Source organism: Mus musculus, chromosome 16 (genome assembly GCF_000001635.26).
Source record: "Mus musculus strain C57BL/6J chromosome 16, GRCm38.p6 C57BL/6J".
Taxonomy (NCBI): domain Eukaryota; kingdom Metazoa; phylum Chordata; class Mammalia; order Rodentia; family Muridae; genus Mus; species Mus musculus.
The window spans coordinates 34,776,517-34,804,450 of NC_000082.6; the positions used below are offsets into that span (position 1 = coordinate 34,776,517).

The following is a 27,934-nucleotide window of genomic DNA, read 5'->3' on the forward strand; positions in this document are numbered from 1 at the left end:
GTGTCATGGTTTTTAAATGTAAATTAATTTCACACCCTTACTTGCCATTTTGTCAACATTCATTAAGCCAACTGGATTTTCTTTTCCTACACTTCCTTAGCATTAAGAACTTGATGCCCTACAGTGTCCCCAACAGATCTTGTCCAGGGCCTTTAAAATTCATTTTAAGAGTCCACCACTCTAAATGGGAAACAATTGCAAGGGCCCAGAGATCTGATAATTTGAAGTATTTTCTTCAGTTGAGTTCTGCCATCGTGTGACCAGTTCTTTCTTACCTGCAGTCAGTACTTTGCTACAGCTCTGTCACATGGCTGATGTCTCTCCCATGTATCTTTGTTAAAAGTCTCTGGATCCTTCATGATGCTTGTGTGATTCAGACATGTCTTCCCAGGTTTCTTTGTTTCATTGTTGTTTGTTGTGTATTCTGGCTAGAGCAATTAAACCATGAATAGAAATTCAATTATGTTAGATTTTTGGGGAGAGGTTTGTCCAATAAATCTATCACGTGCTAGTAGTCCCTGACTTTACAGTGATTTGACTTAGGAACTCTTGACTTTATCATTATGTAAAAGGAATACATTTTTAGTTTAAACCATAGCTAAAATTTGAATGTTATGTTTTATATTTTCAATTTATGATTGGACAAATCAAGAGGCAACTTTACATTTTTATGCAGATTTCCAAATGTTGAATCAGGCTTATGTTTCTAGGATAAATCTTACATGGCAATGATGTATTTTTATATTGCAGAGTTTAGTTTGCTAATATTTTGAGTACATATTTATAATTTAATTTATATATCCATGAAGAATAGTAGTCTGTAGTTTTGTTTGTTAGACTTTGTTAAACATCTATATGTCTATCTGTCTATCCATCCATTCATCCATCCACCCATCCATCCATCTTTCTATCCATCCATCCAACCACCCATCCATCCATCATCTATCCATCCATCATCCATCCATCCATCCATCCATCCATCCATCCATCCATCCATCTATCCATCCATCCATCATACTTCTGTCTGTCCATCCATCATCCATCCATCAACTATCCATCATACATGTGTTTGTGTGCATGCCTGTGTTATGGCACCCGTGTGAATGTCAGGGGACAACCTTCAGGAGTCAGTTCTCTCCTTTCATTGTGTGAGTTCTGGGGATCAAACTTGGGTAATTAGATTCAGCAATAGCCCTATAACCTATGACAAAAGCTTGTCAGCCATGATCTTTCCTTTCTTACTCATGTCTTCATCTGATTTTCATATCAAGTAATGTTGGTCTTGTGACATTTCTTTAGTTCAGATTATATACTTAATCAGTGTGACTCTTGACAGTTTGTATTTTTTAAAGAAATTTGTCTGTTTTATCTTTTGACAAATTGTGGGCATATAGTCGTTCATAATATATAAGGCACCAAATCCCTCATGACTATATGCTCAAGGTCCATGGTGAGTCAAAAAATATTAAATGAGAAATTTTAATTAGTTACATCTTTAAACAGCATGGTGAAGTTTTATGGCATCTTGCTCTGTCCTTTTGTTCAGAGTAACCACGTTCAAGCCAATCTGCCTACCAGTTACTTAGTGATTATTTAAATTATCATGTACATATCATGTATATACAGTTGTATTGGGTGTTTGTGTTCTAGTAACCTATAATTTAGTTAAGGATGATCTTAAAATGTGAAATTATTGTTACTATACTACATTGTTTTTCCTGCTGTACTATTTGTAGTTGTTAATCTCTTATTTTGCCTAATTTGTAAATTATGCTTTGTCATATAATTGCATATGTATAAAAAAAGTATATACAAAGCCTGTTTTCAGACATCCACTTGGAGGTAACTAAAGGAAGACTAGTCTGCCTTTCAGTATCTGTAGGATCTGTGGTAGTGGCTCTTGCTTCATTCCTGAGATTTGTAGCTTTTGTTATCTGTTTTCCCTGACCAGTGTGCCTGCACACTCATCAACTTTATTGATCTTTTCATAAATTAAACTTTGGTTCTATTCATGCTATTTCCTTTTTTTCCAATTTTATTGATTTCTGCCTTTATTATTACCTTTCTTCTGATGAATTTGAATTTAATTTGGCTTTATTCTGGTTTTCTAAAGTGAAAGCTTAGCCCACCGATTTGAGACTTTTTCTTCACTGGTATAATTATTTAATACTACATTTAATATAAAGATTTCTTTTTAGGCTCTTGCAACCCTCACATTCACTTTGAGGGTTTTGTTCTTGGTTTTGTTTTTTGTTTTGTTTGGTTTTTGAGATAGGATTTATGTAGTTCAGACTGGCCTCATATTCATAGTCCTCCTGGTTCAGCTTCTGGAGTGCGAGGTTACGCATATGCACCACCATGCACAGCCAAACTGAAATATTTTCTAAAATTTCTATGACTTCTTTAGAACCATGGTTCCTTAGAAGTATACTCTTGGATCTCTAAATATACGTTAAAAACATTTCAGATATGCTCCTGTTGACCCTGCTGGTTCAATTTCATTTTTCTCAGAGACCATTCCTAAGTTACACCTCTTTTTTTCCCTTTTAGTTTGATTCAGGTTTGTTTGGTGGCCCAGAATCTGGGTTAACTGATGAACGTTACACGTGTACTAGGGAAGAATGTGATTTTGGTGTCTGTGGATGGAGAATCCGGCCATTTGGGTTGGAATGGTGAGCAGCTCATCTGGCCCTCCCTTGTCTTCTGTATCCTGGAGCCTTCAATTATAGCAGTGGAGTTTCCTAGCTCTACCTTTAGTTTTAAGAGTTTTGGGATAAAGTACTTTAGAAGTCCATGTTAAACTTCTGCATGTTATTCTCTCTCCAGTGAACTGACTGACTGTGAAGTGATTGCCTTTACTCCTAGCAGTGTTCCATCTTCTGACTCCTTTGTCTGGAATCAATGTAGCCATTTCTGCTTTATTTAAAAAGTGCTTGCATTTTTAGCCCTCAAAGAAGGCTTTATTGTAGATAGTATATAATTGGGTCTTTCTTTGTTGTTCCATTTTTAGTTCTTTAGTTTTATTTAATGAAATTATTTTTATTTAATAAAATTATTAATATGGCTGTAATAAAACATGTCAGCTTTATTTATTTATTTAATTTCTTTGCTTTTATCTTTTTTCTAACTACTGTAATATTGAGTTTTATTGTTTCACTTTATCACCAGCATTTTCCATTTCTTAGATTATTTATTATGTGTATGAGTACACAATAGATATTTTCAGACAGACCAGAAGAGGGCATCAGATCGCATTATAGATGGTTGTGAGCCACTGTGTGGTTGCTGGAAATTGAACTCAGGACCTTTGGAAGAGCACTCAGTGCTCTTAATCACTAAGCCATCTCTCCAGCCCCCATTTTCTATTTCTTATGCTTATTTGGAATGCACTGTTTGCTTTAGAACATCTGATACTATGCTCTAGCTCTTAAAAGTTTGTTCTTTTCCTGTTTTTGTTTGTTTGTTTGTTCTTCAGTGGAGAGTGGAGGGCATTTCATGTAGACTTATCCACAGGGTCATTGATTCTGACTCTCTGGTTGTGTTACATGTGCTAGTTAGTCTGCTGAAATGGAATGTGGACTGCTGATTGCCTGGGTTGGGGTTTGGGGAGGTGGGGAGCAGCAGTGAGTATAGACTTTCTTCCTTAGGGATGAGGGTGGTCTGAAATTTGTCAAGGAGATGGTGGCCATAGCAGGAAAACCCTTCTGACTCATATAAATTATATGGCATGAGAATCCTTTTCAGTAAAATTATTTATATATTTATTTACTTTAAACTTTAATGTTTTACTTTTGTAGGGTACATTGGTAAAAAAAATAAATAAATAAAAATTAAAAGCTCAGTAGACATCAGAGAGGAAAGACACCTTCCTGATGGAGCTGAAGGAAGTATAAGCAGAAGTAATTTTGAAGAAAAGGTTACTGCAGTAGAACTTGGTGCAAGATTGGATCTGGTGTATTTTATTTTGTGTTATATACTTGATTATAAGTGTTGCAAACTGGCCCTATCCAGTGCTAAGTGTTTTATTTATTTATTCACGTTACAGCCCATTATCAGTTTACTCTCTCTTCCCAGTACCCCCTCATACAGATCCTCCCCCAATTTCTCTCTCATCTTCCCCTCACACACCACACCACATCCCTCCGCAGCACATCAAGTAACTGTAGTACTAGGCACATCCTCTCCCACTGAGGCCAGACAAGACATCTGTTATATATGTGCAGGGGGCCAAGGTCCAGCCTGTGCTTGCGTTTTGGTTGTTAATTCAGTCTTTGGGGGCCCTCAAGGGTTCAGGTTAGATGACTCTTGGTCTTCCTGTGGAGGCTCTGTCCTCTTGAGCTCCCTCAATTCTTCTTTCAACTATTCCATAAGACTTCCGGAGAGCTCCATCTAATGTTTGGCTGTGAGTCTCTGAATTTGTTTCAATTGGCTGCTAGGTGGAGCCTCTCCGAGGACAGTTATGGCTAGGTTCCTGTCTGCAATCGTAACAGAGCATCATTAATAGTGTCCTATGGATGGGTCTCAATTTGGGCCAGTCATTGGTTGGCTATTTCCTCCATCTCTGCTCTATCTTTGTCCCGATTGATCTACTGCACATCTTGTAAGCAGGACACATTCTGGGTTGAAGGTTTTGTGGGTGGGTTGGTGCCTTTATCCCTCCACTAAGAGTTCTTCCTGGCTACAGGATTGGCCACTTTAGGATCCATATCTCCCACTGCTAGGAGTCTCAGTTAGAGTCACCTCCATTGGTGCCCCCAGGGGACTCCCTCCATCCCAGGTCTCTGGCACATCCTAACAATTACCCCCCAGTAGTAAGTGTTCTTAGTTTGTGCCATTATCGTTCATCAGGTTTTAACTCTTACAGATAAAATGTTCTTTCATAGTTACTGAACTTAACAGATAAAAATGTTTCAAGTCATGTCATTGCTTTGAGTTTTCTCTAGTGTTTAAGCTCCTTTCTACTTTTGTCCTGGGGTACCTGAGTCACCCGGCACTAGTCTTATCCAGTAATGCTACTTTGTATTTTAATGGTCTGGCTGAGGCTATCCATGTTACCTTCCTGTTATGAAACAACACACAATAGGGCTTGCCCAGTGTTCTGCAAATGGAGACCTGAGGCTGTGCTCTGTACTCAGGGTTCACTGAAAAACCATGTGGTGGCCCAACAGCCTTCCCTTCTCTGCAGGGAAGACTCTCACAGCCCGTGTCGTTGTATGTTCTCAGACACTCAGAAACTTTCTAGGTGGCTCTAGATATTTCTAGTATGGCACAGGCATATTTCTATATTAACTGGGAAAAAAAGCAATGTGTAAAACAGTATATATAATATGCTGTCATTGATATGTAAGAAAATGGAGACAAAACCATGTCTTTCTTTACCATCTGTATCTAAGAGACGGGTGCTATGGCTGACTCTGGAAGACATGTTGGTGTTAGGCACCTGGGAGTAGGCGTGGCTATGTCTCCGGTGTTGAGCTATAACAGTGCATTAGCTATTCAAAGAGAATAGCTTTGCCCCCTTCCTTCATTTCTTAACTCTTGGGCTTTCAGGACCTTTTCCAGGTGCTTCTGGTCATTTGGCTGCCACAGACGCGTGAAGACACCTTTCTTCCTCTTTGAGTACAACAGAACCTTTGTAGAGACAAAGCCCCACCTGTAAAGCACCTCTTGTGGCTGGCTGCTAAATGAACTCCAGACTTTCTAGACCAGTGGTTCTTAGATTCAGTGAATCAGAAGAGCTTGTTGATACACAGGCTCTAGCATAAACGTTTTAGTTAAGCAGGTCTGAAGTGGACCTAGAAATCTTCAACTGTCACAGGCAACTGACCAGGGTGAGGACCTCGCTAATCTGAAATAGCTTCTCCTTCTCATACGTTGGAGGATACTTTTGGTGTCCTAGCTGTGACCTCATTTTGATGTATGAGGGAATCAAAATTAGGATAGGCATGTTTTCTTTCCTTGGGCATGTCTGTAGTCCACTGTTAAGCTTTCTGTCTAGCCAATAGCACCTGACAGGATCCTTCCTCCTCAGATAGACAATATATATGTACTTTACCACCAGCAGACGGACACAGCAGAAACCTGGCACCTGTTCCTCCCATACACCCTGGAGCAGACATTCTTGTGGTCACTGCTGTCAACTCCCAGTGAAGGTTTAATTGGTGCTTAAGAGGGATACTAGAAGAGGTCCACTAATTGCTGATTTCTTTCCCAGTGCTTCTTTGCAGGGATGCTTTTAGCATCTTAGGCAAGACTGTTCTTTATAATGAACTTTCTGTTTAATGTAGGTAATTGGATCTTCTTTCCTTTGTCCTCAATTCATTAAGACAATCCATCTCACCACACATTCAATGCCCTCTGACTCATTGATCACCAGCCTTTCATCCCTTCCCACCAGGATGGGTGGTGACGGCAGTACAGTCTTCTGCTCAGAACCATGAAATTTGTATTAGCATCCTGACCTCTGCCCCAGTACGAAAGCAACGAACGGCCTTTGACTGCACTTTAGTATTTCGATGGTTTCTTAAAACAGATGCTGATATTAAAAGAGACCAAATGGTAAATGTTTCTTCTTGAGTGTCCAGTGGTGCTCAGTCTATGGTGATGTGTACTCTCGCTCTGTAGGAAGCCTTTACGAATTCAGTTGGGGGGGTGGAGTAGGGGGACATGTTCTCTCATGCCTCTCATCAGCTTTGCTCCAGAAAAAGTGAACTTTTTTTTCTTTTGGTTGCTCCCAAGTGTCATGAAACTTGGGAATAGATGGAATTATTGGCAGATTGAAAAGTTAGCTTAGAATGAGCCTTTCTACACGTACTCTTAAATGCTCAGTAGCTCCGTTTCATGTTTTCTTGTGACTTCAAGACCTTTGAAAGAAGGAATATGAAGAGTCCATGGAACAGGGAAGTACTAATGATTGTAGCCAGGAGAGGCTTATTCTAGGCCTGAGAGTGGGAGTGATGGAATGTCCAGGGGCCTGGCCCTGACTGGGTCTATCTAAGGTGTGGTGGCTCTGAGAATAGAGGAGAGGCATGGTGAGCTTAGAGGCCTCTCTAGCTGGCAGATCATGGAAAGTGACTAGAGAGGATGTGGTACCAGCTCCACACGTGTGGAAAGAGGAGCTAAGGTCAAGGAATTCTCCGCCAGCAGCAGAAGAGCTGAGCTTCCGCTTTGTCTTCCGTCTGACTTAGCACAGAAGAGAAGCAGAAATGCCCATCCTGACTGTGTCCACTTGGTCTTGTGGCCAAATAGGACAAAGTTGGTGCTTCCTGCCAGATGGATGGAGTATCCAGCCAGGAGACCGAGGTAGGCCCAGCCATTGCATTCCTCTAAGAGCCCAGTTACTCACAGTTCTTTAGAATGTGCCTCAAAGTAGGAAGGAAGCCATCAACTCTGTGTGAAGGAGCCCTCTGGGGCTCCTTTGTGCTTCATTAAGGGACCTCACAAGGATCTTTCATTCTGTAGCCTCCTGGCTTCCCATATGCCATGATGAGAGCCCATTTCCCTTTAGGTTTGCCCTTCATAAAGTAGCATAGCTCAGGAAAGGTAGAAACAAGCTACAGAGGGCAAAATCCACGAACCTGCACTTTGAGAGAAATGGGTCTTCTAAAGGCATTAGTTTCCCGCGTAAAAATGTAAAATTTGCCTCCAGAAGGAGCAAAGGTCTCTGAAGAAAGGAGACGAGAGACCTTTAGTGTCCTGGACTTGATGGAGTGGGTGGACTCTGTCGGCTGCCTTGATGTGAATTCTAGAGAAACAAAGAACAGAGGCCCAGTCTGTCAGAGGGACACTTGCCTCTGAGGCCATTCTTCTTCCACACTGTATTATTTTCTTTTAGCTCTGTCAGCCCTTTATCCGTGGCAGTGTCTCTCAAGCCAGGCCTCAGCTTACCCAGGCAACTTCTCCAGAAGACCCTGTCATCCATCTATACCTTCACTGCCTGGAGGTGGCACCCAAAGCCCTTCTCCCTCACCCTCGTCAGAACCAAAGCCCTTCTCCCTCACCTGTGCCAGACCCCTTTCCAGTCCTTCATCCTGACCAGAATACTGCCCATCAGTCTTCCATGGTGAAGAAGGCTCTTCTTGGAACTGTTGTTTCTGAACTCCAAGTTTGTAGCACCCCTTACTATCACCTGTGAGACTTCCTTGAGCACAAGGTAATGTTCCTGGCTGCTCTTATACTCTTTGACATGTCTGTCTCTGATTGGTTTGTCTTTCCTTTCTCCTTTTTTTTCCTTTTCTTCTCCCCACCCCTGTGGCTTCTGAGCTGCAGTTCAGAACATTCCCTGGTACGTGCAGGGCCGGAAGCAGTTCTCCAGGCCCTTCCCTGGCCCTCCTACCAGTTACCACAGCCGACCACAGAGAAGGCACTGGTGAGTCAGCAGGGCTTAAGTACTGCTGCTGTTGACCATTCTGCCTCAGGATCCTGGAGAGCTGTAGAGGGGAACTCGTGTCTCTGCCTGGGTTTCCAAGAGAGCCTTTATGTGAAAGCATGTCTGGCCAGTTACCTGGGAAGGTGAGAGTACAATGATTTTTTTAGAATTACTTGTTGGCCTTGGCTTAGCCAGTAAAAATTTAGAGTCAATGAGAAGTGTCATTGGGAGCAGCCAGGACAAAATCTGAAAGGGTGGAGGGGTGGGGAGGGGGCTTCCAGCTTCTGCTAGAGATTATTCATGCATGAGTCCTGAAACTTCCCCTCCCGACTTTCCAGGGCACCCCTCTGATGAACTCTGCCCAATTTTGAATTCTCTTTTGTCTTTGTAGGGAGGCAGACCTCCTTGGTTTGGAGGATATAGTGGGACCCTGTTACTGAGCCTATAACCACAGCTGGTTGTATGTCAGTGAGCTGTTTCAGGTTGCCTGAGAGAACACACACACACACACACACACACACACACACACACACACACAGATCGCAGATGTGCTCGCCTTCTGTTTATGGAGAAGGCTCTTGTAGTAACAGACACAGAGAAAGCCTGTTGAACACAGATGGTACCTTTTGTGGCCAGTTGTACAGTAGCAAATATTCTCAGGTTTCAAAACCATGGGTCATCCTTTGGTATTTTGTGTATATAACCTGTGTCATGTACATATATAACTTTCTATTGTTTCCACGGTGAGGGAGGTGAGTTCCCTTTGCCACCTTAGGTTCTACCTTATTTTTGAGACAAGATCTCTTTCTGAGGGGCTGGCAAGATGGCTCAGTGGTTAAGAGCGCCGACTGCTCTTCCGAAGGTCCTGAGTTCAAATCCCAGCAACCACATGGTGGCTCACGACCAGCTGTAACGAAATCTGATGCCCTTTTCTGGAGTATCTGAGGACAGCTACAGTGTACTTACATATAATAAATAAATAAATCTAAAAAAAAAAAAAAAAAAAAAGATCTCTTTCTGACCCTGGAGCTCCACATTCTCTCTAGACTACTAGACTAGCTGGCCATCAAGTCCCAGAGATCCTCCTATCTCTGCTTTCCCAGAGCTGGGCTTATGGTGCACACCCCTGGGCCTAGGTTTGACATGGGTACTGGGGATTGACCTGAGGCTCTGGGGTTTATGTAGCAAGCACTTTACTGACTATAGATTGTAAATCATGTCCTCTAGATAGCAATCAAACGGTCCCTGAGAAGTTTGGAAAGTCATGTCTTCACCTAGGGCCAGGATGTCCCAAATCCCATTCCTTTGACCAGTAACCAGAGTCCTACAGGCTCAGTTCCCGGTATTACAAGCTGCTGACTGTGAGGCAGGGGTTCATCTTCAATGACCTTCAGTGTTCTCTGGGACCTAACTGCCTAACAATAGCACATCAAACCGCAGTTGCAAATGCTTCATTGTTAATTCTTTTTCTTATGGCAGCACACGTATTTTTCTAGACTTTGTTACTTGCTAATTCGTATTTAAATATGGAATTTAGTTCTATCTCTTTCCGAGGTAAGCATTTTCTCTGAGCTATTTTGTAGAGAGTTAATGTGCTCCTCTGTAGGTTTCACATTGTCTTGCTCTTTTGTATTGCTCCTTACATTGAGATTTATGCAGCCAGTGGGTTATTCATCTGTGGATGGTCCTCTTAGTAAATTGCTTTCTCTTGGGCCTGTGTCTCAGGAGGCTGCTTGGGACCTTTGCCATTATTGTAACCATCTTGGAGAAATTCCGTCCTCTTTTCCAAAAAAGAATACTAAAATGGCATGCCTTGATACTCATTCATTCATTCAAGAAGTCTTCCTTGAGTGACAAGAGCGTCAAATTTCCTGCTCTAATGTACTTTTCATTTAGAGGGAGAAGTAGGTAGCAACTTTAAGGTGCCGTGGAGAACAAAGTGAGGGGCGTGTGCATGCTCGTTTAATGCCTGATGGCCAAGTAGAACACATTTTTTATGGAGGGGACATATAAGCAAAGTGGAGAGTGAAGGAAAAGCATGGGTCATAGGGCATCTGGATGGAGAACTCTGTTCAAGGCCAAGAGCTTGGCAACCACAAAGATCCTGGGGCTGGAATGAATTAGGTGTGATTGAAGGAGCAGTGAGTTGGCCAGCTAACAGCAGGGGGCTAAAGCAGAATGTAACAGGAAGTGAATTTTGACCGTGGTTAGGGCATTGCTATGGGATATTTACCTGTTTCCTCCAAGCCTAGGAAACTGTGGCCCTCCACAAGCTCCCTTAGCCCCTTTGGCTGTATACATCTGCTTTGATTTTTCCTTCCTCTTCCTCCCACTCAGATAGCTGTTGAAATCCTGCCTTGTAGTAAATAGTTAATCTCAATAGAATGGCGGGAGGCGGGGAGGGCATTATTCTGCCCTTTCTTTCAGTTCCCAGATAAAAGACACAAAACTTTTGTATTTATAATAAGCCTTTAATCAGCACTAGAGCTGGGCAGATATCCGTCCTCTAAGCTATTAGTTTCTACTCCCCTATCTATAACCCTGAGTTATAACTTGCCATGTTTCACCTGGGCAGCTCTTAACTCCAGTTGACCAGCCCTCATGGCCATGTTTTCATGACTCATCTACCCCATGGCTTCTTCTCCTCTCTCCAACATCTTCTCCCCCTCCTTGTGTACTTCTGCCTCAGACCCACAAACCCAGGAGCCAAAACACTGCCTACCTCTCTTCTGCACAGCTACAGGCTGTAGGTATCTTTATTCACCAATCAGGGGTAACTGATCTGGTTACAAAGTATCACTTGGTGTATGTGAGGATTTCTTTATCCCAGGGGCGTTATAACACACAGCAGCAGACCAAACCTCAACATGCAGGCAATGGTAAGGACTTTGGATTTTATTCTGTATATAGTGAACAGCCCCTGAAGATGCTTTGTGGTGTGTGTTGGTATCTGACTGCTATTTGGGAGAGGAGTGGAAAGAGAAGCAGATGATGGGCTCTGCAGTGGTCTATAAGTATCATGTTGGTGGTCGTAAAGTGGTCAGATGAAGGACCAGTTGAAGTAAATTCTGGGTAAGAGGCAGGGTAAAAAAAAAAAAATGCTAGATCTGAGCTCAGTGTCAGGGATGCAGCCTTTGCCTGGATGGAAACCACCACTGGAGAAACACCTGGCTGGAGAGTGGGATATTCTGCTGGTTTTTTCTTAGATAAACTAGTGGAGGTATCCTGCAGGCTTCTGGCTGTGACATTCAGAGATCAGTGGGGAGTCTGGGAAGTGAGAATAGAAAACTGTTGCTTGTATATAAATATGTGATTCTGGATTACATCACCCAGGAAGTGAGCACAGCAGCCACTTAGGGGCCAGGAAGAGAAAGGAGGAGGAAAAGAGGAGAGTATCCTAGAAAGCAAGGGCAGAAACGACTGTCAGGGAAAGAGGAGTGACTGGCTGTGTCAGTGCACTGATGTGCTTCACATCTCCATAGCAACCGCCATGGTGCCTTCCAGGTGTGATCAGGCCATGCCTCCTCCATTGGACTAGCAACTCAAGGAGGCCAGGGTGGATCTGGTCTTCTTTTTATGCTTGAAGCTACTCAAGACTGTGACTTGGTTAAAAGGCAGGTGATGGGGTCTGCTTGCTCCAGCCAGTGGAGATTGAAGGTGGACAAGGAGAAGCATAGTGCTGGGTCTTAGTCACTTTTCTATTCCTTGGCAATAGCAGGTGGCACCCTCTGCTCTCCTTATACGTGTGTAGGCTTCTAACAGTGGGTCCCTTAATGGGTTCCTCCACAGGTGTTAATAGTCTTGTGTACAACTGTGAAGCTGTGATTTTTTTCCCCCTTCATCAGTAAGCCTAGAAATTGGGATTTCTTAATTTGGAATCTCCTGAAGTATCTGCCTATTTGCAGGGAAATGAGCATCACCAATGCTTACAGCTAGACTTTTAAAAACTTATCATTAATCCTAAGTGATTTTTTTTAACCAATGATAACACCTACCTAAAGCTCCCAGGAGAGGTAGGTCCCCTTGTCTGTTTCAATTTAACCAAGTCACAGCTCTGTTGTGTGAGACCCAAAGTGACACTTGTTTGCGCTATCTACTTGGGGAGAAGATTGGGGGTGGGGGGCAAGGAAGACGTTAAGGGATGTCCCGAGGAGAAGGGGTTGAATGGCAGAGAAGACAGAAGGAACAGGAAAGAGCACACAGGTGTCAGACTCCCAACTTGACCCAAATGTGGTTGTAAGGCTCCAACCTTAGGACAGGGGATATAGAAGAATCATAATGGGCAGTTTGAATGCCCATTGCTTGATGTAGCCTAGGGCTCCTTACTTTCTATGTAATCCTGAGTGTGCTGAAGAAGCACAGAGGAGAGCCCTCTTTGGCCTCCTTTGGAGATACCTTTCTCATAACCATGAGTTCAGATCCTTATAGAGAGCAAGGCCCAATGGGACCTGTGTCCAGGAAGGAATGATATGGGAGTACTTTGGGTCAGCCGTGACTTCTTCCTTTGACGATTAGTATGTATCCAGGGGAATGCAGTGGGCCTGAAGATCTGGCCATTTCTGACTGGAAGCAGTACCTAGAGTAGAACAGCCTTAAAGACCCATGCCTTGGTTGGTTCGGAATTGATTTAACCAAAGATCACAAACTGGGTGATTTATGAAGAACAGAGATTTATCTCTTACAGTTCTAGAGGCTGGAAGACAAAGATTAAGAGGTCACATTTTGTGAGGACTTCCCCCCTCCCCCCATTGCTACATAATCTCACGGTAGAACGTGGGTGGGCAAGAGATCATGAGACTCAACAGGTTTCAGCCTACCTTTATGGCAAACCAATTTCCAAAATCTGAGCCTACTCCTGTATGAATGTTGCTTCATACCTTAAAGGTCCTCCATCTCAACATTGAAGTCAGGATTCAGTTTCTAACACATGAGCTTTGGGGGACACACTCAACAATTGAACCCTTCAGAACTGGGCAAAGTATGAGTTAAATTAAATATAGTTTCTTTGCAGCTAAGAGAATGGGATAAGGTTTGGTTATAATTCTTTCTCTCTTTCATGGATGTAGGGAGACTAGAGGACTCGGATAAATAGTGAGACCGTAGTACCATAGGAAAGGACAGCAATACTTTCTGATTGAAATGTTTATGAGTGCTTTAAAGAGATGGAAGCCCATCTCGGCATAAGGAGACCACCAATTGAGAATCCTGTATAAACAAAGAAGACCATTGGTGTGGGTTAAGGGCCCCCTCAGAGTTCAAGCTGGTAATAAGCTTTTAGCCCAGGGTCCATCCCCTGGAGTTTTCCATGGAACTAAATTATAAACTTTTCCAGACAATCCCTGATCATGGGGCCTGATAAAGTTCAATCTTACTGCTAAAGCTATGTCAACATTAAAGCTGCTTTTATTCATTTGCTATCCATTAAAGCCATCACAGATTAATTATTTTTCAAAAGAAATAAAACTATGCTAAAGTTGTGCATGTAACTCATGACCAGATGTTGGAAGTCTTGGGCTACCCTTCCATGCTTAAAAATACTGCAAGAAGTCTTGAAACAGTAAAATCTGAAAATGAAGCTAAGCCATTGAAAGGATGAGCATGAGCAAAACCTTTCACCTCATGAGTTTTACTGGATCATTTTATTTCTGAACAAGAATCCTAAGTTATAAATTAATACTGGATGCTGAGACCTGCATGTAACCAATTTTGTAGTGTGTGGGAAAGTCGGAGGGAAATCAAGAACATACGTGATGGGGAAACTGAGAATCTCTGGTAGCTTAGCTGAGTGTCTCGAAGCTCAGCATCCACCTGAATCGTCATCTATGAGTAGGTGACAGGGATGCTGATGGCAGGAGGCAGGGGAGGTGCTCCTGTCCCACGTCTGAAGGAGTTGGAAAGCCACTGACGATCTGCCACCTACAGCCTCCCACTGAGTGGTCCAGAGCGTGGAAATTGTATTGGGAATTTCATAGCATTGCCTCTGACTCTACCCTGCCTGCATGTTCCTGGTGCTTGATGCAAGGCTGGCAGTGTCCATGTTTGTGGGCTGTTCTTACTTCTGCGTGACTACCCTAGCTGGTGTTGTCTGGCCTTCAGCCATGTCATACCCTTAGGACATGCACCCTCCTCTTTTTGAGTTATGGGGGTTGCTGGGATATGAGGTTTGTGAGTGAGAATCTAGACTTGGGGGGGGGTCTGTCTGGTCTGGTAGGAGTGAACCAGGGTGACAGACATCTTCAACAAGAGAACTTAAAACAAGGGACCTTCAAATGGAAAAAATCAAGCTTCCCTGAAAAAAAAGCCTCACAGGAACCTCAAATGGAAGTGTGGGTTAAAATCAAGATGAGAAGCAACATGAATAAATAAGGGGTTTAAAGACCTTTGCTTAATTATTTTTTTTAAAGCAAGTTAAACATGGACAGGATGTGATGGGCTTGGTGATATTCTAAGATAAAGCCTGGAGAAAGGAAGTTTATTTTGCCACTATCTTTTCTAGAGGTTATTTTCAGCAACTATAAAGAGAATGAGAGTTCACCTACTGCAAGCTAAGGAGTTAATCTGCCAAGTTCATGGTTTCTGGCAGGAGAGGAGACTTGTGAGTTAGAGATAACGCACTTCATGATTAACAACAAAAACAACTCTAACATCGGCATTTTCTTACACTGGTTCTTTGGGCTCCAACCCCCATAAGTTATTGCAAAGAAGGCGATATCATAGTTGCACTGTAGTGGCAGGGATGGGGGACCCTTGAAGTTTGGATCTTTTCTAGGGGCTTGTAAGTACATTGTCACTTTGCTCCGTCAGAGGCTGAGGGGAAAGTCTGGATGCAGCATCACTTCCACTCTGGACTTTTGATTGTACAAGTATTCTTAAAGAGCGAGGCTGGAACAAAGGCTGTAAGTGCCTCTGTAGGTATAGAACCGTGAGACCCAGGGAGAAGAGTCTCCCCAGCGTATCAATAATAGAAAAGGAGGGCACGGGAGTGTTTACTGCACCCTTGCTGTGTAAGCAGTATCCACCAGAGGACATCTGGTCTAACCACTGTGTCGCTGTGTTCATTATCTAGTCCCCAGGGTCATGGTGTGTGTGCAGATGCTGCGGGAGGAAACCACGCACAAGAGGATTCTTTAGTCCGAGAAAGGTTAAGGGTAAATGACAGCTGTCTTCAAATAGTTGGAGGAGGCCCCTTCTTGAGGGGTAGCATTTACTTTTGTGGCTGCAGGAGGCCTTCACCCAGTGACAGGGAGACATCCTGGTTCAGTTAAGTAACAGCCTGTCTCCTGACATGGTATGGGAAGTGGGGACTTGCAAGGCCGGAACACTCTTTGTGCAGGGTTTTCTTGGTCATTCGTCTATGTTCGGTTGCCTTAGTGGGGGTCCATCAAAAGCCCCACAATAAACACCGCTGCTTCTCTCTAGAGGAGCTAGGTGATAGAAGAGGTCTAAATGATGTGTTCCGGACCATTTCTAGAGCTTTCCTAAGAGAGTTGATCCTGCTAACACAGTGGCGTGAACTCTTTGCCCTGCCATCTGTTGATGGTCCTCATAGACAGGCAGCCTCCTTTGTGTCTCACTGCTGGGATGTCCTGTCCCTGCTGCAGTGTCTAGAGGAGCTATTGTCAGCTAGGTCCTTGGTGCTGAGGCTCCTGGTATTCTCAGGTTGTTCTTAGGGGACCCCAGGATATTGACCAAGTCCTATCTTGCTGAGTTTGGGCCCATCCCTTCTGCCACCTGAATTCCCCATGCATAGTCCAGACCACTGTTGCCCAGTTAGGAAACACAGGATTGCTTTGCAGGGTGGGGGGGCTAAGTTAGGTCTCCTAACTGTATTCTGTGGTTCTGTGACTCACTCTTCCCCTGTCAAATGGCCTGAGCTCTAAAAAGCTCAGTAACAGGTGGTGGGGCCTGGGTTCTCTGCAATGACCTGGAAACCCCACAGGATTGGAGTGGCTCCAGTCCCGAGCTGAGCATTATCAGGTCTACCTGCAAAGTTAACAACAGGCCCTGGAGTGGTCAAGAGAGGAGTTTGGGGCTCTGATGAGGAGCAGGAAAGGTGGCAGCTGACTTCATGGTATCTGCTCCACTTAGCCAGCACGGCCCTCTGTTGAAAGGGAACGGCTCCCCAAATGTGGTCTTAATTAGCTTGTGCATTTCTTTAAAAGCATTCATCTTTATCAAAGGGGTTTAAAAAGTGCTGCTTAGCCTGGTGTAAAGGGCACTGTCGAGAGCTGATCCTGAAGTAATGTCTCTGCTCTCCCAGATGCCTGGAAGAGCTAAAAATACACATGTGACTCTGAGGAATTCTTGGGTTTTTGGACCCATCTCCTCCTCTTTCAACATCCCTCAAGAAAGTGAGAGAGAGAAGGAATGAGCCAGAAAGTTCTAATTATCCAGTCTGCTGACATTGTTTTTATCTGCGCCACTGATATTAAATGTGGACAGCATTCCATTTAAATCACAGTACCAAGAACGACTTCTGCAAACTTGGGCCTTTATCCTTTTGCCTGATGCGGCCAACGTTCAGTTTTCCACCCTGCCTCGCTCCCCCTCAGACTTCTGAAATTCCACAGCACCCAATGGAACTGGAAATTATCTTTCTAGAATGTCCATCCTTAGGGAGAGCCCTGAAGCTGGCTCTGTTGTCCCCTAGTTTTGATCTCCCAACTGAGCTTGACCATTTGTGCTTGAATTCTCACGTGCTCATCGCTGGAGCCATCTGGACTTGGCAGAAATCTTTTGCCATATTTCCATTATTGGCAGTCATGGAAAAGGAAAAGCAATTTATCTAGTTTTTTTTTTACATCTTTTATGAATATTTTCATTATATCTTTACCTTTTTCTAGGCAGTCAAATGCACATTTAGTTGCAGTTTGGGTTTCTGGCTATGGAACTTTCTACCTTGTTTAATGCTGTCAGTCATCAAACAGTTGGTTTATTTACAGTAGATAACTAGGGGTTGTTTGCTAGCACAGCTAGACCATATTCAATTAAGGAAATCTTTCAGTGTTCTAAGCATGGTGCTGCAGGAGTCACCCCTCCCAGCCACCTGAAGCAGAGGATGGGATGACATGTTTCAGACATGCTATGAGTGTCTTTAAATAGTCCACTCTGATTCTGTAGAATCAATATGTTGGTTCCTGTCCTGCCCACCTCAGGGCACAGAAACACAGGGAGTTTGACTGTGCTTCTCCCACACTGCTGCCAGGCGGGTACTGGGTTTCAGGGAAGCACCAAGACAGCCCTCTGGGGGTGTGAGATGTGAGAAAGCCCATTTGGGGACTGACACACTGAGGACAGCGTCTATCTCGGGGTGAGGGGTGGGGAGCTCCTGCTTAGCTCAGCAGGGATTGTCCTTAGCTTGGTGGCAGTTGTGGCTGGGGGCACAGAGAGGTGGGAGAATCAAGCTGTGTCAAGTGCCTTCTCCGTGGCTCCCCACGGCAGATCTTGATGAAAGAGATAGTCCACGGTTCATACAGTACTGTAGCAACTTCTCAAGCTGGACCAGAGATTAAATACATTTTTCAGGGAGGAATGTCTGAGAAGGGAAGCTTATTGGCTAAACCTTCAGAGCCTCTAGGTGTCTCATTAACGTAGAAAACTCTGTTCTGGGCCTACCTGACCACAGGTCACATTTCCTTATGTGGGAGTGTGGCATGTGTTCCAGGCCAGGAATTTGACAGGTAGTGCAGAGTCGCTTAAGTCTCAGGTGTGTACCCACTGAGTCTCTGGGTCTCAGATCTGCTCTACCTTACCAAGCTTCCTGGCATGGTTTACCATCCCACATCAATATTTAAAGGTTGTGGGGCCATGAAGAGGTGGGATCCAGTGGCAAGATTCCAGGACGAGTCCCTTCTTACTCTCTGGCTTCTGATCCTGTGATGTGGTCGCTCCCTGTTGTGTGCAGTCTTACTATAGTGATGCCCACTGCCATGATGTCCTCACTAGAGCCAGCATCCTGCTGTTTAGATGGTCAGCCTCAAAAGAAACCTCATTACTTCATAACTACACAGCATGAAGTATTTTGTTATAATTATGGAAAACTGACTACACCACTTTCCCTGTCTTATAACTGAGGGCAAAGACCCAGAGAGATTGAAGAATTTGCTGAGGTTTCCAAAGCAGAGGTCCGATTAGGAAACCAGGTGATGTAGTGTCCGAATAGGTTGACTTCCATCACTGTTGCATATACCTGCGCATGTGCCATAAAAATAAATGACACAGTACGGTGGGAACAGTGCCCCCAGGCTCCCAGTGTTTATGTCTTTATAAAACTTCATCACCAGCAGTGTGTATCAAGACCAGAGTACCATAAAGTCCAGAGATGTACAAACCCCAGCACAGTCCAAAGTCTTCAGCCTGGAACCCAAAACACTTGCTCTGAGGACCAGATCCTGACTAAGCAGGGGTTGCTTTGACTTTTTGTCCACTGCTGTGTCTCCAGGGACCAGAATAACACAGCAATGTGTGAGCACTGCAAACACATATAATGAACCAGCAAAGTTGAAACAAAGTCATTGCCATTGTTATAGGGAAACAAAGGACATTAAAGGACAGTGTTTTCAGGTGATGCCTGCTTATGAACCCTGCTGTCTTCCTTTCTTTCACTTGTCTAGCTGAGTGGAAGCCTCCTCACCAGGGTCCTTGTGGACCCAAGTCCTAGCTAAGCATTGAGCCGTTTATGGGTCTTGCTGGAGTAGCCTTAGAGGAGACATGTACCCTGAGATAGATGGTGTAGGCATCGGTGGTGTGGCCCCTGGGAGGCCTCCTGGCACTGTGTCCCCAGGCAGGATTCCATGGAAAGGCAGAGGCTTCCAGTTTCGCTTGATAACAACAGTTGTTTTGAACATTGCGACCCTTGAGTCTGGATCCTTTCCTGTCTTGCTCAATCCCTAACTCATTCCCCAAGTCTTACCTAACTTGGTTGGGTATCTGTATGCACACCTCCTTTCACACTTTGTGGGACTCCCCACACCTGGTCCTTAATCTTGTACTAGTTCAAGGAGACGTTCAAAATTTTTCAAAAATTTTGAAAAATGTCCTGAGGAAATAATCTAGAAGAAAAGTTTTATGTCTAAAAGTGACTTAAAGTGTTGTTTTTGTGAAGTTACAAATAACCTTAGTGTTAAATAAAAGGGGCGTGATTGGGGGAAGTTACAGTTTATCCATTTGATGTGATACTGAAAATAAGATTTGTGAAGAGTACTCTGTATCCAGGAATAAATCTATAGTTGAGTTAGAAGAAAATGTTGAAAAGGAGGCTATAATCATGTATATGTATCATTTTGTATGTGTGTGTGTATATGTATATATGTGTATATATATAACTATACTAGGTAGGTTTTTTATTTTTTTGGTCAATATGACACAAGCTAGGGTCATCTGGGGAAAGGGGAGTCTCAGTTCAGAAAATGGCTCCCTCAGACTGGCTGGTAGACAAGCCTGAAGAACATTTTCTTGAGTAATGATTGGAGGGCACAGACCACTGTGGACAGGGCCAGCCCTGGGCAGATTGTCTTGGGTTGGTTGTATAAGACAGCACGCTGAGAAAGCCATGGAAAGCAAGCAAGTATGCAACAAAGGAAATGTTGGAGGATCTTGGATGTGCATGACCGAATGAACAGAGAAGCTAAGCCTCATGACCTCAGGGTCATGGGGCCAACCTAGACGGAAGTCCACAGACACCCAGCCTCAGTGAACACCAGCCGAGACCAAACCTGCTTGTGTCCAACAGGGAGGTGTCTACTGAACTTTTCATCCAGAGCGTAGCCACTTCAGTGGAGAAGGGACAGGATGGGGCAGCTGTCAGAGTGTTTCCAGAGACCACGGGAAGGAAGGAAAGTTGGGCAAGATAAAGTGGGCTGTTAAGGGGGCATCCTGGCTTTTCCTGACACTCTCATGTCACTATGGGGAGGAAGGAGTATCTGCCATGTTCTCTTTACTCTCTCATCTTGTTTGTGCTCAACAAGGGCCTTGAAGGTACTCACTAAATGCATGAGTACTCTGTGTGGACAAATGTCACCTCAGGCCCTTGTTCTCCCTTCTATATAGAAAGAACAGACCTAATAGGTCAGTCTCTGTTGGCCCCAAAGAACAGTGTATAGACAACTCTAAGTGGGAAAGGAGAGAGTACATATTAGCTAGCTAGCTCTTTTTGAGGCCTCTAGATAACACCAGTGGCCTAAGCAGTTGGATCTGAAAAGAGTCCTTTGGAGGCAAATGACAGGAATTAATGAAGTTCTGGCACCTTTGTGTCGAAGGTGTGTATGCTTGTGGCTGGCTGCTGTTTGCATGTGTTCCTGCCCAGAGTACCAAGTGAAGCTGGTCACCAGCAGAGTGATAAGTAGTCTCTGAAGTTCAGTGCCTGGCATGGTCACCCTGTTGCCCTCCATGCTGCTGCGTGGTAAGAGGAAGAAGAGAACGTGAGCTGCCTTCTGCAGAGCAGAGCTCCTTCCAGGGCTGGGGCTCACACTGTGCTCGTACATCCTTGGGGACACATTAGAGATTCAACCTTGTGTCAGGACTCTTCTTCATATTCTGTCCTTGGAACTTGGGACCCTGGCCTTGTTAGCCCCTTCCCTTTAGGTCTTGTTTTTCCTGTCATAGACTAAGAATGTGAGGCAAGAGTCTTTGAGGTATAAGGCTGTATGTAGTCTAGTTGGAACCAGGTCAAAACAGTAGGACCTTTGAGCTCAGTCAATTCGCAGCTGTTCCTTACAGCATCTCTAACAATATGACATTGCTACCAGGGGTCTGAATCAGGACACCTGAGTCCAGACTTAGCTGATGTTAGTAGCTGGTACTTATTGGCTTTGGAATTTGTGCTATCCTGAAATCTGAAAGAATTGCTTTGAAAATGGAAGTCAATTTAGGCTAAAAGCCATCAATATAGAGCTAGCTCCCAGGATGGAACTAACCAAAGAGTTACTTCTATCACAGCAACACAAACTGTGGTTTCACTGGTCTGCACCTTGGGTTTCTTTTCTACAGCGCAGGAAGGTTGGCTTGGTCCAGAGCTTCTCAAAGCTGTCACCCTCAGGAGCAACAGTGGAAGAACGTGTGCTCTGCAGTAGGACTTGAGTTGTAGCCTCAAGTAACATTAGCATTAACTAATTAACTAATTAGCTTAGCATTGAGATAGAAACATGCTTTATGAGTTGCCAGACTATTCACAGGTGGTATTCTATAAAATAAGCTTATTTTAATATTAAAAAAATCCCCTAAATCTCTGGGATGAATGTTCTAGAATGAGGTGACCTTACATAGTCCTTCTGTAGTCCTACAGATAGAGATGTGGTTGTGTAGCTTGGAAGGTCCTTCCTGGATTACTCTTGCTTCCTAGGGCACATGAGTCTCCTCCAAAGGTCTGAGATAGGTGCTAAAGAATCCTTAAGGCACCTCAAAGCAGCCAGCCCCCCATGTCCCTGTCCCAGGTAGGCTGGATCTAGGCTGAAGCTGAACCAACCAAAAGAGGAAATCGAGAGCACACAGGGCCAGAGTAGGAGCCTGTGTCTGAACCTGACATTCTGCCCTTGGACTGATGAAGCTAGCTTGCTGGCAGGCTTCACCACCGTAGGTAAATCCCAGCAGACACTAAGCCATTGTTTCGCATCCTCACTGAAGGCTGTGGTACACACAGAAAAGGCTGAGCAGCTTGTGGAAGTGTAGGGCTTGACACAATGTCATAGCATACTCCTCAAGCTTTGAAGAAATACTGGAGGCCAAGGTCAGCACTGAACTTTTGCCCAGCAGTAGAAGGAGCAAGGAAGGGGCCCAGATCAACATAGCAAAGCTTTGGGGAGAGCAAAGATGTCCCTAGCTGTGGTCTGAGAACGTGTGTGTGTGTGTGTGTGTGTGTGTGTGTGTGTGTGTGTGTGTGTGACTGATGGCAGGGTCAGCTTCTGGGGACTTCTGGGGACTGGCCACTGGGCATGTGTGGTCTCTGCCTGAGGTATGAAGGGTTTAAATGAAGTCACTCATGTGTTTAGGACAAATATTGGGAACATTTACCTTGGCAGAGGGTATTAGTCAAATTTATACTCATTAGATATCATAACAATATCTAATGAAATATCAACAAATACTGAAAGTTTTCTGCTGTCGTGGTGTTTGTTATAATAAGAGTTCAGACCAAGTATGGTGTGGCTCATGCCTGAAATCCCAGCACTCTTGAGGCAAGAGAATTGCCTCAAGTTCAAGGCTAACCTGGGCTAGAGTGGGAGACACCAAAGTGGGGGCGGGGAAGGTTTAATATATCTTTCCAGTCCTTCTAAACAAGTTACCAAACTGAACCAGGATTTGGAGTTGAGAAAGCCTCGATTTCAGTTCTGTTTTATTACTATATGGCCCTAACCAGTGTTTATTGAGTCTATTGCCTGCATCGGTGTTAACTGAAATGAAATATCCGAGACAGGCTGACTTCATTAAGAAGCTTATTCGTCTCACAGTTCTGGAGGTTGCTTCAACTTCCTGGGAGAGCTCAACAGTGGGTGTTGTCCCAGGGTGAACGACAAGAATGCCACCGCGATTGGGGAATCCTGCTCAGTCTTGTAAGGACTTGTGCTTGTGAGAGCCCAGGGGTCCCAGGAGGATCCCCCTTCGTTCCCTCCCTAGAGCTACTTTTCTCAGTGACTTAGACTCTACCACTTAACGGTCCCACTTTCTCTCAACATTGACACCCAAGGGTTTAAAGCTCCCACTATGTGAAGTTTGGGGGAGCACACTCAAACTGTGGCATGACCTTAGGCAAACCTCTTGGTACTTAGGGCTCATATTTCCCATCGACAAAATGAAGATAAAATATTTTAATACGTTGTGAACCTCAAGTGCGAAGTCTTTTTTCTCTAAGAATGACATTTGTTCAATGAGTTAGCGTTATCCACCTCATAACTCTAAGAACAATATATGAGGCAGCTTTGTGACAAGTTTATTGAAACACTCATTTCAGGTATTTCGTTCGGAGTGGCAAACACTGTCATTCATTGAATATGCAGTGCTAACAACATGAAATGAGATTTCATTGGGAAAGCTTTTTGCAAGTCATTAAAGCAGTAGTTAGCCTTAAATAAAACCTCTTCAGTAGCATTAGCAAAGAGCACAGTTCTCCCTGGGGCCCTCCACATCTAGTCTCAGTCAGCTTGATGACTATGTCTGTCAAAACTCCTTTTTGCCTATCCTTTGCCAGGTGAGTTTGTGCTCTTACATATACAACCCCTGGCTCAGCTCTGTGTAGACTTACCCACTTGGTCTGCAATGCCCTGTTCTCTAGGACTTCTAAAAGTCATTCATTCTCACCTCAGGCTTGGCCTTCTTTTCCTTGCCTGTAAAATCAGCAATTCTGCATCTTTGGTTCTTCAGTACTGGCCCCTTCATGCATTCCAGCAGTTCATAGATGAGGTAGATGTTGGGTGGGCTAACCCAAAGTCCTGGATCTGGGCCTGCATGGTAGCTGAGTTGGTGTGCTCACCAGCTCTCCTGCATTTCCCCAGTGGAGGTGGGGGTGGGGTAGAAAGTGTGTGTGTGTGTGTGTGTGTGTGTGTCTGTGTGTGTGTGTGTGTCTGTGTGTCTGTGCGTCTGTGTGTCTGTGTGTCTTTGTCAAGGGGGCAGTTCACCCAAGTGCTGCAGGAGGAGAGGGGTGAGCATCTCTCCTGCACTCATGCCCTCAGGGTCATCTCTTCCACACTGGCCAGGAGAGGGGTCAGGCCAGCTCTCCTGCCTGCCTCATGCAGCTAGGAGCAGGCTGAGTATCTCTATTGTGCCCATACCACTGCATGGCTGGTGAGAGGCAGGGTTAGCTCTCCTATGCTCAAGCCCTCAGGCTGGCTCAACTGTGTCCCTGCCTAGGTGAGGTGTGGCCTACTCCGCTCAACCCAGATCAGGACTACCAGTATGGCCTTTGGGGGTAGCATGGGTTATAGAACTGACAGAGCACAGACAGAGACTTCATCATGGCCTCAGGTGGCAGGGCAGGATGCTCACATCAGGCTGTTCCCAACCACTGTCCTATCCCCAGTTCTCCTTCTCTTCATAGTGAGCAAACATCTCCTTCTCTGTCTCTCCCATCTCACCATGATACACTTGCTCTTTATATAGTGGCGCCTGCGCATACTGCACCCGCAGTGGCATCTTTTGAAAGGTAAGATGGTTAAATGTTTGTCCAACCCAGAGATTTTGAAGGAAGTAAATCCCAGCCTTGTGGTTGAACTGCCACTACAACCAACTAGAGAGCTGAGCAGATAGGCCAGTGAGGAGAAGTAAACAGCAGGATATGTCAGCAGCTGTGGGTCTCCACTCTGCAGGGCCTGCTTGTCTTCCTGGGCAAGTATGCCACCCTGAGAGTCACAGCAACTCACACAGTGGTCATTTTCCCAAAGGAAACTTGTGGTTGTTACTGGCTCTATTGATGGACAGTGTAAGTCACCATTTCCCGAGGAGCAAGAACAGCAAGTGCCTTCATGTCTCCAGTTCCGCTCTCTCCCTAGTGCAGGAATCCCTTAGCTTCTCATTCTCCCCCATCTCTCCACCACCTCAGAGCTCTTGGCTCAGAGAGAGCCTGGCACAGCACGGAGTGTTGGGGGTTTTATTTGTCTGTCTTTGGCAGCCAGTCACTAAAACAAAGATGACGAATGGAGTACTTTAAAGAAGAAGGAACGTTTCCCATTTACTTTGCAAGCAAATGAGATGCCCCAATGGCTTCCATCATCTGAGGCTACCTTGGTCACTGCACTGAGGGGTGGGTGAAATGAGCAGTCAACTGTAAGAACCTAGTCTAAATCCCAACACACAGCAAACGCTCAGTAAAGAAAGGTCTCTATGAGTCCTCCTCTCTCCCCTTCTTCCGCCATCTTTCTTCTCTAGGGTGACCTCCTGTGGTAGCTGGGCGTGAGTGGTAACTTTGTTTTACAGATGCATAAACTACGGTCTTTGAGATTTCCACTTGATGTGGGTGCATAGTTCTGCAACAGAAGAAGTGTCTGTTCTCCTTAGCTGGTCATTTAGAACCATTTATGTTTTAGGCTTTAGATTTGACCTGACTAGGGAATGAAGAAAGGACAGACACAGACATTCATACAGAGTAGCTGTGCTCAGGTGGACTGCGCGCACTCTGATAGAGTGGTACCAACTCTGCAACAACCTGGAAGTATTTACTAGTACAGTACATGGAGAACTTAGCCAGTCTCGGTAGGAGGGCTCTGAAGAAGACAGCCTCAGGCTGTAAACATCCTGTAAAGGGGAGCTGCAATTGCTTGTTTCTGCACACATTGGCCAGTCATTTGTAAACACGCATCAACATTTGCACAGAACCAGAGGAGGGCTTTGCCAATTCTGAGCCCAACCTATATGGGGAAGGCTTTGCCATCCGCATGGGTCCGAGGCATTAGGCCCTTGACATGGCTGGGCCCATGTTATCGTTAACAGCACAAGTTCACCAGGACTTCATCCATTCTTGCCCTTTCACTCTAGGTTCCTTCCGCTCCTCACATGTGTTGATTTATTTCCTGGCATGCCAGGTCTGAGTTTGGTATGGCAACCCTACCTGATCGTGCACACTGCTCAGCCCATGGGGTTCAATGAGAATGCAGGGTGTAGGCTGGGGTGAAGAGGCACATGGGATTGAGGAGGGGATGGGACAGTGGGAGCTTAACAATCCCACCTGACACCCACATTTCTTTCTATAAGGTGATGTATGTTAAAGGAATGTGTGAACATTGAGGTGTTACTAGAATGTGTATCGGAGAACTGTGACTACAATCAGAGTTTCTGGTGTGGGCTTTAGTTTTATTAGCTATGACTTTGCTTGCAGAAAGCCTTTCTTAACCTCTTAAATTAAATTAACCTTTTATTAAGTCTTAAATTAAGCGGGAGTCCCAGCAGGAAAGAGACCAGGCTATGCCATTCTCACTGTGAGAGTGCATAGGCAGTATGTGTATTTGTTAGATCAGTGTGTGTGTGTGTGTGTGTGTGTGTGTGTGTGTGTGCGTGCGCATCTGTGTGTGCATGAGAGTATGAATATTGCATCCCTTTTTATGGCAACCCTCAAGTAGCTCTCTGCCAAAGATGTGGATACATGGCTTGTCCTGCCAAGAGCGGCCTCTGCCCTGCTGATACAGTTTGGCTGTGGGCAGCTGCATGTCTTTCATGTGTTTGGCTGTGGGCAGCTGTGTGTCTTTCATGTGTGTAACATGGAGAAGGCCTAGGAACCTGTGGGGAGGGCACTGTCCTAATGGGTTGGAAGAGAAGTCAGTTGTGAGGGACAAAGTGTGGGGTAAACCTTGCACATTTTCAAGTGGGGACGTATGGATAGGGACGTATGGATCAGGGCCCAAGTTGCTAACAGAAACCAGTGAGAAATCTGGAGAACATACTTATAAGTCTTAAATTCTTTTTTTTCAATTTGACATTGCATGTAATTTTAAAATGCACGATTGCTCCTTGCCCGGTGCCGGCAATGGCTATCTCATTCAGTTCCCAGGGCTAGCTTCCCCAAACCTCTAACAACTGCCCAGTCAGAGCCCTTTCTCCTGCCCACCTGAGTCGCCACGGATGGAAAACACCAGACAGCCTTTATATTTTAAAACTAGCTTGATAATTCAATGGCTGGGTGAAGAATATCTTGCCCTATCCTTCTTAGCCTCAGCAGCTGCCTGCGGAGGCTACAAACTGAGAGTTACAGGTCTGTTACTTCAGATCCACTCCACAGCCTGCTCTGACTCCCTCTTCCTCTCTCTCAACTCTTCCTCCTGAGATCTGGAAATTCCTCCTTATTCTTCGTCCAGCAATTGGCTTCTGCCTTCTTTATTGGCCAGTTAAAATGGGAAGAATGTTCACGTGAAATCACCCGAGTCCATGATCCACTCCTCTTCCGGGCAGCCCCTCTTGAGGAAGCAGAATTAGCATCAAAAATGCAAACAGCACAATCCACAACAAGTTGAGAAGAGGGAATTTCAACGGAGGAGATGCATCCATCAGATTAGGCTATAGTCTCGCCTGTGAGAGCATTTTCTTGACTGTTGATTGATGTGGAAGGTTGAGTCTACTGAGGGCAGCGCTGTCCCTGGGCAGGTGGGTCATGGGCTGTATAAGAAAGCAAGCTGAGAAAACCAGAAGCCACAAACAGGTAAACACCACACTCTTCCATGGCTTCTGCTTCCATGCCTGCCTCCAGGTTCTTATCTTTCCTCAGTGGACCGCCATGGTAGGCATGGTTGTGATCATTTCAGAAATTGGGAGACTGAAAATGAACGAGTAGAGAGGATGCATGTGTTACACAACTGTAATGTGTAGATCACCAGAACTCATGTGCCTGGAGCCAAACTCCAACAGGCCCCTTAGTGGAGAAGTAGACTTGTAATCCTGGAGGCCTATTCATCTGCTCCTTTCCTTACACTCTCTCCCTAACAGTGATGTGGTGCCATGTCTGATAAAATGAAATGGCATTGTGGTCTAGAAGCATCTTAGCTAGACTTTCTGTTGTAGTAATAAAGCAGGGTGAGTCAAATCAAGTCGGGGAGGAAAGGGTTAATGAACTGATGCAGAGGAGAAGCACTGCTTGTTGGCTTGCTCCGCCTG

At 44.7% G+C, this 27,934-nt stretch overlaps 1 protein-coding gene across 3 annotated transcripts in view; it reads left to right on the plus strand.

Moving 5' to 3' along the window:
• Nucleotides 1–27,934, plus strand: part of Mylk (myosin, light polypeptide kinase) — a 257,238-nt gene that overhangs the window by 31,318 nt on the left and 197,986 nt on the right. The window contains exon 1 of one of the 3 annotated variants that reach the window (NM_139300.3): nt 8,434–8,511. The exons of the other annotated variants lie outside the window; for them this stretch is intronic. Within the exon in view, the coding sequence (NP_647461.3) occupies nt 8,488–8,511 (24 nt within the window). The 5' untranslated portion in view covers nt 8,434–8,487. Of the gene's footprint in view, nt 1–8,433; nt 8,512–27,934 lie in introns of those variants that run through there. 3 annotated transcript variants of the gene reach the window in all.